Here is a 14,470-nt window from a genome sequence, read left to right on the forward strand (position 1 = left end):
TTTATATTATTTATCCATTATGTGTCTACATGCTTATTAACAAATGTCAGTACCCCTTAATATAAAACATTGAGTTGGAAGAAAATATTTTTAAAAAATGAAATTTTAAAATGTATCATCTTTGGGAACACCTAAAAATCATTGCATCATTTATTTGGAAGGTAGTATTAATTATGGACTTTCTTTAGGAAATACTGTCATATTTGTTATAAAACTCTCTATACATTATAATTAACATCGCCTTTGTAATAAAAACACAGGCAGCTCATTTTCTACAATATTCTGTCCTAGACAGAGTGCTCTGTAACATACGAAGACCATGTATCTGTAGAGAGGCTATTTTGTCTATAAACAAGGTTTTCTTATGACAGTGCTTCTAAATTTCTCCAGTAAGGAGAGAAAATCATTTTGCAATCTGTTTTACCACTAACTGAAAGTACGCACATGTGTTTGCACATATACCGTTTCTGTGTTTAGCACCTGGGAATATTTCAGCTATTCTCCAAAACTACTTTGCTAACTTACCAGTATGAAATTGATAGATGAAAGATTGTGGTCACATTTATTCCTGGAAGATGTATCTATCCTACAAAAAATGATCCAGATCTTCGCCAGTTGTGGTAACATCACACTTTGATTGGAAGATGAGAGTTATAGCAGTTCATACTGGCTCTAAGCTTACGCTTTACTAAACACTTAAATGGCAGCAGTAGGTCTCCTTGGGGAACTGGTTTGCCACTGGTCTCTAAACTGAAGCCAGTACACATATCACTCTGCTGCTGCTGCTAAGTCGCTACAGTCGTGTCCGACTCTGTGCGACCCCATAGACGGCAGCCCACCAGGCTCCCCCGTCCCTGGGATTCTCCAGGCAAGAACACTGGAGTGGGTTGCCATTTCCTTCTCCAATGCATGGAAATGAAGAGTGAAAGTGAAGTTCCTCAGTCATGTCCAACTCTTCACAACCCCATGGACTGCAGCCTACCAGGCTCCTCTGTCCATGGGATTGTCCAGGCAAGAGTACTGGAGTGGGTTGCCATTGCCTCTCACTCTAGTACCCCTTAATAATAATACAAAATTGACATAGTTGACTTACTGGAAATTTCTTAGAGGGGAGGTTAAAGAATCTGTATTCTGGAATTTAATAACATAAAATTGAGAAAGAATTAGAAGAAAAAAATGCCAAAGATGAGATTGTTTTTTCATTTATCCCTTTCTTTGCCACTTTAATTATATCTTTGCATTTTCCTTTACCTAAGATTTTATTTTACCTTTCCGGTGTGATCCAGTTTACATGATAAGCATCAGGTTAGAAGGAAATATAAATGATTACTTTTAATGATGATCAGCACAGCTGATGTGATAAGTTATGATTAATGAGTAAATGAGCAGTGAATGATGTAAATGAATCTGATTTCAAAACTTAACTATGAAAAGATGCTAAGGATGCTAAGATGATAAGAGTTTCTTTTTTATTAAATATAGTGTCTGTGTTAAATAACCTTGTGAGTACATTATCATTTAGAGGAAAGGTGGAAAAAAAAACCAATAAATAATGTGTTCTTCATCTACATCTTTACCAGTGAGCAGAGATTGCGAGACTTTGTCTGTCAGTATAAGGGCCTTTATCACTCCATTGAGCAAAGATGGATACACAGTCTGTGTATTATGTACTTATGTATTTTGAGTGCATAAGTAGATGGTATGTGGACCTAGAGTCTTGAAGTGGAAAATGTTAAGTGAATATCTAAATAGTGTTGCTGCTAACAACTTTTCATTAAGGATGCATGAGTCTGACATAAGGGATGGTAAGAATGGCACCACTGATTCTATCTAAGAGAGATTCAGGACCACTGGTACTACCTTTCTAAAGTTTGTGTTCCTAAAGCAGTGTTTACAGTGTCTTATTCCAAAGTGTATGGTCAATCTTGCTAAGAATGTCAGTAGTTCAGAGATGTTTCATGGCCCTAACACGGTGAATGTAGGGGATTGTTTGTTTTGGTCATTATACCCCATGACTGTATATTAAATAATGAGATACAGTAATGAGACCACACAACTTTTACAGCTGTAAAACAAGTGTTTATGGCCCAGGTATTAATATATTTTGAAATAGGACAAATGCGAAACTTATTTTACTACTGTACACTGACTAATTCATGTGAAACTTCATCTCAATTGTTATTTGGAAAACAGTTTAAAAGACTAAAATGGACTTCATATCTTGATTGTCTTAAATCAAAAATTATTTTCTATAACATTTAAGTACTACTTTCAGTAGTTTCAGTTTGATAGATATTCTTCTTCCTTGTCCTCTTTCTTCATTGGCCTTTGAGTATTCACCACTAAGAATTCTTTATATGTTCTTTTGTCCCAAGAGGAAATGGAAAAGGCAGGATTTGAGGAGTATCTGAAAAAGATTCTTTTTCAAGGTGTAAATTTTCTAATTTCTTCCTCTCTAAACTCTCCACCCTCTGACCTCTGCCTTCTATCCCTCTGTTAAAAAGGATAAAGATTTTACAAATGAGTAAGTGATAATTTTCAGCTTTAGCAATGGTGTAGGTAATTAGACACTCATATATATTCCTCCTATGAATATGAGGTTTTTTTATGATAATATGTTGAGATGTATAAAACATCTTAGAAATGTAGAATTTTTTTAATCCTTTAATTTTACATATAGGAATTCATCATGATTATGAGTTTTATATGTAGAAATGAATTACATATAAGAATGACATATGTATAGGGATATAACTATAGGAATAATCACTTAAGTGTTTTTATAACATTAAAAAATTGGAAACAACCTCAGTGTTTAACAGTAAATAAAAATATTTTTTTATGCTTTATACTATAAAATACTCTTCCATTTAAATATGTATGGGCATAAATATGTTCACAATATATTTTAAGTAAAAAGCAGAGTATAAAATAATCGTACAGTGTATTAATCTCTTTTGTAGAAAGTATAAGAGAACAGACATAACAAAAATCTTTATTCATCAAAGGGATGTCCACAGGAAACATTATAAACCATTGGAAAAAAGCTTTAAAATACCTTCCTTTAATTTATGTTTTCTAATTTACTTATATTAAGAATGTACAGTCAGAACAATAAAGTCAATTTATTTATAAAAGCACAAAAAGTAGCAGAAAATAGAAGAGCTCTGTGATAACAGTGAGATTAAAGGATATTCATGAGTGAGGTGAGATCCATTGTATTAGACTCAGTACATTCAGTTGATTACTCAGTTCATACATTGAGTCCTACCGTAGGGTGCATGACTCTGTAATTTGGATATGCTGTATTTTGCAACCTTAAGGCCTGGTATGGATCCATTAGTCTCCCACTGTGTCACATCAGTGCTTTGCCGTGTCAGTGTACAATATATTACATGAAGTTTGTATTTTTCAGTTAATTTATCAAGCTCTAAGCAAATGTAATCAAATGAAAGCAGGGTTTTCATGTTTATTACAGTATTAGCCATCTTAAGTACTGAAAATGTACAGCCAAAGATTAGAGGGTATAGTAACTTGGGAAGCCCTTTATCAGTTCTAAGTATGTATTGGACACTTACTATGTGCTTGGTGTGACTAGGAGTTAATGAGACTTCAGAGTTGACCAGATCACAGATGCTTTTCTCAGGATTCAGTTAATGTACAGAGAGAGAAATACATATGTATAAAAGAGCTGTAATAAATGGTAGACTGCTTAAACTCACAGAAGAGATACAGAAGGTATGATAAGAAAGTTTAAAGGATAGTGAATCTTATCCACATGGGAGGATCAAAGAAGACGTCAAGATATTTTATTAGAGATTGAAAAATGGATAAATTCTATAAGTTTTTAAATGGACGAGAAGGTATTTTATGCAAGGGAACAGCTTGTACCAAGGCATCAAGGCAGGATTTTAGGTTCTTGCTGGGCAATGGTGGAAACGTATTTGGAAAAATAGGTTGGCAACAGCTCTAAAAATTCTTAAAGGCCAACAAAAATTCTGGTTTATTTGCTAACAGGAAGTTGTTAAAGCTTGTTTGTTTAGTTATTTTGAGTGGAAAAGGGCTTTAGTCATAGATGTATTTAAAACTCAAATAAAAAGAATGAACAGGAAAGGAAGGATCAGCTGTGATGTGAGATACTGATTTCCAAGAAGACAAAAGGCTGAGGCTTCAGGGCTGGGTGTTGGTGGGAATGGGAGTGCCGCAAACACACATGGAGACTTAGGAAGAGAAGTGGGACGGGGACACAGATGGCATGGTGTGGTTTCAACATAATGGTTTGGAGATGATGCTAGATAATCTTTCCAACATCAGAAATAAGGACCACCTGGCACTGGGGAAAAGTTCAGGTGGGGGATACTTTTTCATGAAATCAAGTCTCTTCCTGTCTTCTTTTCTTCCTTTCCTTTCTCCCTCTCCTTCCTTTCTGTTGTATACATATCAATCTTTAGTTACCTTAAATATTGATATTCGTATAGAGGCATAGACATCTCTATCTGGTGGGAGAATATTGTAGTAGCCATCTTAGTGGTCAGGGATTGGGAGTTGAAACCTTGATAAATTAATGGTCTAGACATGCATAGAATATATTGTTGAGATGCCTAGAAAAGGAAGAGAGGGAAAGGGTGTCAAGAATTTTCTGGTCTTTTGCCATCGTGAGCAAATTAAATGTATATGCAGAACAGTACAAAGCATTCTACCATACTACACTTGGAGCTTGTGTGATTTATTTATGAATTTTATGGCTTTAATGTTTGTCTTTTGCCCAGGCTTCATAGTGAATCTATTCCTGATTTCAACTGGCTACTCAGTTCAGTTCAGTTCAGTCGCTCAGTCGTGTCCAACTCTTTGCAACCCCATGAACCACAGCACGCCAGGCCTCCCTGTCCATCACCTACTCCTGAAGTTTACCCAAACCCATATCCATTGAGTTGGTGATGCCATCCAACCATCTCGTCCTCTGTCATCCCCTTCTCCTCCTGCCCTCAATCTTTCCCAGCATCAGGGTCTTTTCAAATGAGTCAGCTCTTCACATCAGGTGGCCACATTATTGGAGTTTCAGCTTCAACATCAGTCCTACCAATGAACACCCAGGACTGATCTGCTTTAGGATGGACTGGTTGGATCTCTTTGCAGTCCAAGGGACTCTCAAGAGTCTTCTCCAACACTACAGTTGAAAAGCATCAATTCTTTGGCGCTCAGCTTTCTTTATAGTCCAACTCTCACATCCATACGTGACTACTGGAAAAACCATAGCCTTGACTAGATGAACCTTTGTTGACAAAGTAATGTCTTGGCTTTTTAATATGCTGTCTAGGTTGATCATAACTTTCCTTCCAAGAAGTAAGTGTCTTTTAATTCCAAGGCTTCAGTCACCATCTGCAGTGATTTTGGAGCCCCCCAAAATAAAGTCAGCCACTGTTTCCCCATCTATTTGCCATGAAGTGATGGGACCGGATGCCATGATCTTAGTTTTCTGAATGTTGAGCTTTAAGCCAACTTTTTCACTCTCCTCTTTCACTTTCATCAAGAGGCTCTTTAATTCAATTCTTCTTCACTTTCTGCCATAAGAGTGGTGTCATCTGCACTTCTGAGGTTATTGATATTTCTCCCGGCAATCTTGATTCCAGCTTGTGCTTCCTGCAGCCCAGCATTTCTCAAGATGTACTCTGGCTACTAGAAACGAGGAAAAAGAACACCCATAGACATTCTGAGTGAACTTTCTTGCTTATCAAGTGAAAAATAATTGCTGTCATAAAGCACAAAGTACTCACTAAACCCTTGAGAAAGCAGCCAATATACTTCTTATGGTTAACTAAAACAGACTTGATTTGAAAATATGCAGTAAATTGAGTTATACCATATTGTCTGTGTAGCATCTTTGTGACTTTCCATCTTCTAATTTGGCACAGCAAAAATATCAGGACTTCACAATTAGATCAAAAGTACATGACTCACTGTAAACCTCAGTGAGCCTTCCTTCCTTTCTTTTTCCTGTTTGCCTCTCTTTCTTTCTAAATGTATGTAGTACTCTAAAGCTTTCTATTATTCTATGAAGAAAGACTGATGGTATAATCTTACAGGGCTCTGGAAAACCTTGCATATAGATATGTAAAATATTCAGTCCAGTGCTTGGAGTTTTTTAGAATTTTGGCACAAGACACCAGGCTGAATGGTTTCTCGAGCGGATGATCTTCTACATAAACCAGGACTTCTGGGAACATCTGTTCTATCGCATGGAATATGAACTGGGTCCCCTCTGACATCCCTGGCCAGGGTGGACCTTCAAAGACTGTTTTTGAGCCATCTGAAATACTTTCTTTTTTAATACAACTCCACTATATTTTAGCTTTTAAATATGATTTAAGGAGCATTATACGTCAAAATGGGGTGAAGAAATAACTACTCTTCAGTGAATCCTAAGCACTGGACCAAATGTTTTATGTATCTTATGTGCAATTTATTCCATAGTCCTGTAAGATTATACCATTACTCTTATTTTATAGAATAATAGAAAGCTTTATAGTAATACATACATTTAGAAAGAAAAAAAATGAAAGTGAAAGTCGCTCAGCCGTGTCCAGCTCTTCGTGACCCCATGGACTATACAGTCCATCGGATTCTCCAGGCAAGAAAACTGGTGTGGGTAGAGCCTATCCCTTCTCCAGGGGATCTTCCCAACCCAGGGATAGAACTCAGGTCTCTTGCATTTCATTGATGACTCAGAAATAGTCTTTGAAGTCCATCCTGGCCATGGATGTCAGAGGTGACCCTGTTCAGATTCCTTTTGATAAAATAGATGTTCCCAGAGGTCCTGCTTTATGTAGAAGAACAATTGCTATAGAAACCAGTTCAGCCTGGTGTCTTGTGCCAGGATTCTGGCTCTCTAAGGAGTTATACCTCCCCTCTCTTCCCTTGTCATGAGCCTCTGCAGTTCTACTGCTGTGTTGGCCGTATTTCCTATCTGCTCCAATGAGTCACAACAGAAAATCCATCATCCACACAGACTTTGGCCATTTTGTATGTTTGGGCCAGTGATGGTAGAGTGCATTATGGCTGGACAGGAGTATAAACCCTATGAGAATGGTTCTTCTCCCCCTAAACTTTCAGACCTGGCCATGGCTCTTAACATCATCCCAGATTCACCTCCTGTGCTTTGCATTTCTCACGTCTGGATCTTCCTTCCTGAGCTTCCTTTCAGAGCCCCCAGCCTTATTCTTCCAGAGAAAGAAAGAACAGAGATGAGGTCAGCTGACAGTCTCATAAATTCAACAGACAGCTTTTAGGGAGGAAGTGGATTCCTAGAGACAGGACTGCCTATTTATTTTTACTAAATATTTCCTCATCCTCTCCCTCAGTATCATTTAATGACATTATTAACCTTCCCCTTTCAAGATTTTAAGTACATTATTATGACAAATGCGCCTTTAAAAACAAAACTTTTTAAGAAAATGTTAATCAGCTGAAAGAAACAAAGCCAGTTAGTTACATGCCGTTAGTTTTGTTTCCCATGCGACAGACATATTTCTTTGATGTCTGCAGAAGTGGCTTATTCATTAGAATTAAATTAGACAAATGGCACCATTGGCTCATGTCTTCATTTCTGTAGCGCGTGGCCCTTTGTAAGGGCCTGCTTTAGAGATGATTCTCAGTTTGCCAATCAAGTTACCACAAATCTGAGTCATTTTTTTAACCTTTAAGAATTTTTCATAAATCCTTTCCTTCCATGGATGTTGCTAGGGTATTTAAATGGTTCTCCCCAGCTAACATCTAGCTCTGTATAACATAACGTACTAAAGGGAGGTTTTGTCAATAGTGCAGTTTGTTTAGGATGGTCAGAGGCAATTTGTTGGTTTTGGTAGGATCACCTGAATTTAAACACCTTGAGTGTTCTTTGGGCTTATTATCATCTTGTCTTCAGAAAGCCTAACAACTGTAGACCTGATATAGCATCAGATATTACAATAATTGCATTAAGGGCATCGTGCATTGCTTGTACTGTAAAAAGCAATATAACCTCTTGGAAGAAAAAAATCAGCAGCCTGTGGCTCATCTTGAGCTGTGTAGGAAATAAAAATCTACTGGAATCCTGGAGCTCCTGTCTGTTCTGTGAATGCATCCCAGGAATGTAGTCTTTGAACAACACGTGGGCATGGCAGACGTGTTCTAGAATATCCACCATGCCTCTGTTCTGACTCATATGCATGTTTGGCTTGTCTGTTTTCCATTTAGAAAATAAACTTTCTGGGTCTAACAGTAATTTGACCTCTGCTTGGCATTAGTTTAATAAAAGGTCACACTCCTCACTTGTCAGAACCATCTTGAGCAGACATGCACAGTGCTGGCAGCTCTAAGTGGATAGCCATGGCAGTTAGCTACAAAAATGGAAGAGTGCCTCTCTGAATATCAGAAACTGTAAAATTTAATTTCTTTCTCACTATCTTTTACAGACTTCCCTGGTGGCTCAGACGGTAAAACGTCTGTCTACAATGTGGGAGACCTGGGTTCAATCCCTGGGTTGGGAAGATCCCCTGGAGAAGGAAATGGCAATCCACTCCAGTACTATTGCCTGGAAAATCTCATGGACAGAGGAGCCTGGTAGGCTAGAGTCCATGGGGTCACAAAGAGTCGGACACGACTGAGTGACTTTCCTTTCCTTTCACTGTCTTTACACTCCTGATATTTCTCTTTTTCTTAAACCAACTATAGCATTTGTGGTTGTATTTCATAGAATAATCGTCTGGACTTCCATTGTTCAGACCTGAGGCTAACCTATTGTGTGACTTTGCAGTGGAATTCTTTGTTTTGTTCTTTTACTTGGGTTTTCTCTTCTTTCTTCCCACCTTCGGAGCATTTAAGTCTGAGCGTGACTTAAATTTGAGTATATCCATGACAAAAGAAGCCAGAAGATGCATTTAGTTTCTTCTATTAAGCAGAGATACAGAGAAGGGGGAGTAGGCGCTTTGTGTTGTCAGATTCCTCCAGGAATAAAGATTTTTTACTTGCCTCCAGTGTTTGCTGGAGTTAACTTTACTCTTCTTTCTTTCTCATCTCTTACCTTTTGGCCATCTGCCTAGCATTGACAATGTTACTGTTATAGGCTGACCAACCAAGATTATTAGCATCCTAGGATGCTACAGACATGCTTACTGAAAGGATTTACTATATTATCTAGAATCTTAACTTTGTATCATAGAGTAATGGTTTTTATCCATTCTGTGGTTTGGATTTGGTGGACAAACGTAGAAAAATTGACATCAGATTCCATTAGAAAGTGATGATTTTCTTTTCTATGAAAACTAATGTTTCTATATTTAGAAAAAAGTTGAAAATTATGTGTGCAAATGCTTGATATGCCTTTTTAAAAACACAGTGTTTTCAACTTCATTTCTTGTGTTTGTTTTTAAAAAGTAAATTTAAGGGCTGTTTTTTGAAGAATGCTGAGTCACTACAGTGGTAGGTAGTGCGATATAGGAAAACAGTCCCAGATTTGAAACATATTCTGTTCCCCCCACCAAAAAAAAAATGTTCACAACTCATTAGGTTAACTCTACTGACTTCATCTTTTGAAATAAAATTCTTACAGCATCTACTTAGTACCTTGTAATGACCTTTATGGGAAAAGAATGTAAAAAAAGAGTAGTTATATGTATATGTACATTGCTATACCCCTGAAACTAGTACAACATTATAAATCAACTATGCTCAAATAAAAAATTTAAAAAATTGTCAGTTAAATTTAAAAGTAAATAAAATGCTTACAGTAGCATCCAGTGATTATATCTTTGGTAGATTCTTAAGCTTGTCAATGTTTGCCTGAGAACTGTAAGGTATGAACAGAAAATGAAAAACACATCTGAACATTCTTTTTGAGAAGATGGTAACTTGCCTCCTTTGCTTTCCATTTAGAAATAAGACTTATAAGTTTTATAGTAATTTGGCTCAGTATCTAGGAAGCACTTTGCTGAATAGTTTGTTGTGGTTATTCGCTAATATCTGACTCTTGTGAGCCAATGGACTGTAGCTCTCCAGGCTCCTCTGTCTATGGGGGTTCTCCAGGCAAGAATACTAGAGTGGGTTGCCATTTCCCTCTCCAGAGGATCTTCCCAACCCAGGGATCGAACCCACATCTCCTGCACTGGCAGGCAGAATATTACCTCTTTGCAGATTTTCATAATCTCCAAATTAGAATACAAACTAGGATACTATCCCTTTAAAAAAAAATCCCAGTGCAGGAAAAATGGCATCCTACCTTCTTTTTTTATTCAGTTTCTGATTAGTATAATGTATACAGCATTGTATACAACAACTCTCTGCCCAGTCCATACATTCTTGCAAGAAATTTCAACTTAAATGGGAGACTGGGTTATTAAAATTGGTTTTCCAATTTTTAAGCTATGGAGTTTGAAAAATAAAGTACCTAAAAACGATACTGTTTTATCACTTAATATAGCAGTGCAATATGTTTTTTTCAGGGAAAACTCCCTAGGAATTTCAATTCCATAATTATAATTTCCATATTAGAAGCTGACAAGCATGTGGTTATTATCCATTTACATTGTTTGGAACAGCAGAATGAAAACATAAAAGTTTAGTATCTTTTTTGTTCGTGACAGACAGTTGACATCAGTATACTGTTATTTTTTGTTCCTCTCACTGTTGGTCAATTTGAAATCGCTTTAAACGTTACTCGCAGTTCTGGTAATCCTCTAGTTTGTGTTGCTACCCTGAGATGCTCCTGGATGTGATATCTAGCAGCATTGTCAGAGTTCGCTTTCATTCCTAGGGTTTCTGAACGAATGGGGGCCTGGGTTTCACCAGCGCTACTATCAAGTTGAATTTGCTGATGAAATTGCACGACTCCCTCACTTCTCCATTCTGTGCCTTATTGTGGAAGTTATACCTTAAACCCGAAAGGCATCTCTGCAAAATTATTTCACAATTCATATTTTTATAGTTAAGAAAGAGGAAGGTTTTGCATCTTAAAATGATGCATGTGTGCGTGTGTGTGTGTGCGCGCGCACGCTAGGTCACTTCAGTTGTCTGACTCTGTGAACTGTAGCCCAGTGGAGCTGAGAGGGCAGTCTGGCTTCCCTGACTCAGGAAACCCGAGCTGAGGGTCAGGACACACATCGTTGGGCCAGCAGGAGCGTCACATGGGAAACGCGAAAACAAGGCAGAGAAAATAGTGGTGATGAGCAAGTAGTGATGAACTTTGCTATTTGCTTCTTTCTTAAAATCTAAGGAGAGTTTTCAAAATAAGCATTAGCTATGGTTACTTAAAACCTTGTCTCAATGACATACAGGTGAACTATGGCAAGAGAGAAGAGAAAATTCTTTTCTTTGATCATAGGGATAAGAAAATAGAAAATAAAATAGTGAGGTTAAATGTTTTTGAGTTAAAAAAATGTCCAACTATAACATAATTGTAAAAACTCAAGGATGCAAGAACAATGTGAAGAGGAGGAAAAATAATTAGAACACCTTCTCCCCACCCACCATTGTTAATATTTTAGCATATTTTGTGCCATCTCTTTTGGGGTGCGTTTTTCTTTACCTGCTATCCCTCATGTATAATTTTGTGTGGTGCTTTTCTGGCTTACCATCGAATCATAAGTATTTCTCATGGCATATGTTTATAAATATAATGTTTGCTATTTGATGGTTATGCCTTAGCTGATCTCACTACGGATTCCTATAAATACCCAAATTGACACGTGTGTATTTATGATCTTTGTAAATAAGAGATACGGTGAATATTTTGTCCATAAGCATTTATCTACATTTTATATAATTCTCATTTAATGAATTTCTAGACCTGGAAATATAAGATGGATAACGAGCAGATTTTAAGAAGGAAAATAAATATTAGGAACATTTAAAGGAGATGGAGGGCATTTCAAAAACCTCCCACTTTTAGCTTTTGTCCTAGAGTCTTGAAGTGTACATTTTTCTTTACAGAAATTATTTTCCTTGCTATGACTTTGGAGACTTCTTGACTCATCTTTTTATGCAAATTGTGGAGTTAAGTTTCAAGTAAGACAGCACGCAATATCTGGGTTAGAGTCACTGTACCATTTTCTTCTATTTCTGTTTCTTGCTAAACCTTCTAACTTAGGGCTGTATTTCCAGTCTCTTTAAAATTTCCTGGAATTTCTCTTAAATGTCACTTATTTTAATAGCTTAGCAGTGGCATTGCTGCTTTCTGGCAGCATCCTGATAGCAGCATCAAAGCAAAGAGCTAAAATTTTACTCACTTTGATTGATGAGCTCATTTTGTCACAGAGGACAAATTGGATTTTTTTAATACTGGTAATAAAAATTAATGTGTGATGTTGCTTTTCAAATGTTATTGGATCTCTGCCTTAATATGGGTTTCAGCATTAAAAGTGCTAACAGATAACTTGACCAGAAAGTTACCTCCTTCCCCTTTTATCTACCCTCAAATTAAAAGGTGCTTTCCTAATTTTTTCATCCCAGTATATTTATATGTGTATTATATCTGTATTGACTGAAATAGGGTTGAGGGCTGTGGAGTATATTTATATGTGTATTATATCTGTATTGACTGAAATAGGGTTGAGGGCTGTGGAGAGAGCAGTGCGGTGAGATAATAATCTGTGTTTCAATTTTCTGTCTAATTATGATGTCTATTTCTTTTTTATTTTAGCACCTCCAAGATTTACGCGAACTCCCGTTGACCAGACAGGGGTCTCTGGTGGAGTCGCCTCCTTCATTTGCCAAGCTACAGGAGACCCAAGACCTAAAATTGTCTGGAACAAAAAGGGAAAGAAAGTCAGCAATCAGAGATTTGAGGTATTAGGTCCATTGTTCTGTTTCTCTGGGGGAGGAAGGTATCTGTTGGAGTTTTGGTTTGTATGTTACTTGTTTTACTCTGATACAAGATGTTATAATCACTGAGATGTGTCATTCTTTATGTTGTTTGGCATGGAAAAGTTCACTCTAAGTGGCTCTGACTTTTTTAAAAAGAGAATTTGATGGTTAATAAGACTGTTATCCTACTTGTATCAGGGCTCAAATAGTGTCGTTAACATCCATCTGTATCCTCATTTTCAGACTGCTTCCCCTTAAGATGGCAAGATGCAGTCTCCCATCCTCCCACATCTAAGACTAGAGGACGAGTGAGAACTTCCTCTGCTATTGAATCTTTCTGAGTTACATGTTCATTCCAGAACCAATCTTTGTGAACAGCTGGATGGTACAGGCTGACTAAGTTAATCAGAATCTACCTCTGTTACTGGGAATGAACTCAGTTCCATTCAACCCTGTGGTTTGAAATGAAGGAGCAGTGTTTTCCTAAAGGGAATTCAAGTTCCTGTAATCTAGAAGGAGAATGGATACTGGGCAGCAAGTTTAGTTATCCACTATACTTCACACCTGTGTTTTAAAAGTAGCATGGACTAGAATGAGAACTTTTAAGAACTGCTCTGGAAGAAACATACTCAAACAGGTTGATAGTTGATAAACCTGTTGAAGAAATCAGTTGCATTACTCAAGAAAGCTCAGTGCACTGAAGATGGTAAAACATACATCAGATATTGTTTCTGCAGGGTGTTTTGAAGAAGCCTTATGATATATAAATTTACTCATTCTGGAGGTGTAAAATAGGTGATAATCTGCACAGAAGAAAATTAGAAGAAGCATAGAACATCATGCCTGTAATTTATAGACTGGTTCTTATAGGGTACTGGAACCTCCAGCTAATACTTAATATAACATTCAGTTCCTCCTACATGAGTTTCTGGTCTACTTCATAGCCTAATTTACATTTTGGCAAATTAAAGTTATTCCCAGTTAAAAGAAATATAGCAGCTACAAAACTCAGAACATTGAGATTTTACTCACTTTTCAACAGTTCTCACAGAGAAATAAATGGACCAAATGCATAAAGGGCCTAATTAATTACAATGGTAAAATTGAAATCTGGACTGTAATTTATGAATGATAATTTAAAATTGTGTTTGAAGATCAATATTTATAATGATTTAAACATAAAAGAATATCTTAATCTTTAAGAAACATTTCCTACATCATATAGAAAAAGATGTATATGTATGTAACCTCTGGTGCACATAGACTTTTTAGTTTAAATTAAATTGAACTTTTTTTGTCAAAGAGAATTTTGACATCAGGCTTGCTAGTAATGATGACTTCTTGACAAACTCTTGTAATAAAGATTAAATTATAATAGTAAACATTTCAATGCACAGATTCTGCTCAGTACATAAATCCTAATGAGCATCATATAAACACATCCAGAAAATAATCGTTTTAACACAAAGCAGATACATCAAATAATATTGAGTCTTGGGCTGTGACTCTTTCGTGTCTGTAACAGTATATTGTCTTTTTTGGTTTTACTGGTTTCTAAAGCCCGTGAGAGTGTGAGTGCGGCTGATTTTGTTACGCCTTCTGTCTCCACTGGCAGGTATAGCATCTGGCCTAGAGA

General features: G+C 36.8%; 1 protein-coding gene across 4 annotated transcripts in view; it reads left to right on the forward strand.

The window, feature by feature from the left end:
* Positions 1–14,470, forward strand: part of LOC120860261 (receptor-type tyrosine-protein phosphatase delta) — a 563,312-nt gene that overhangs the window by 212,873 nt on the left and 335,969 nt on the right. For all 4 annotated transcript variants that reach the window (XM_040236052.1, XM_040236053.1, XM_040236054.1 and 1 more), the window contains exon 3: positions 12,671–12,816. In XM_040236052.1, the coding sequence (XP_040091986.1) occupies positions 12,671–12,816 (146 nt within the window). The remainder of the gene's footprint in view (positions 1–12,670; positions 12,817–14,470) is intronic.

This window comes from Oryx dammah, unplaced genomic scaffold (assembly GCF_014754425.2).
Source record: "Oryx dammah isolate SB20612 unplaced genomic scaffold, SCBI_Odam_1.1 HiC_scaffold_11050, whole genome shotgun sequence".
Lineage (NCBI taxonomy): Eukaryota > Metazoa > Chordata > Mammalia > Artiodactyla > Bovidae > Oryx > Oryx dammah.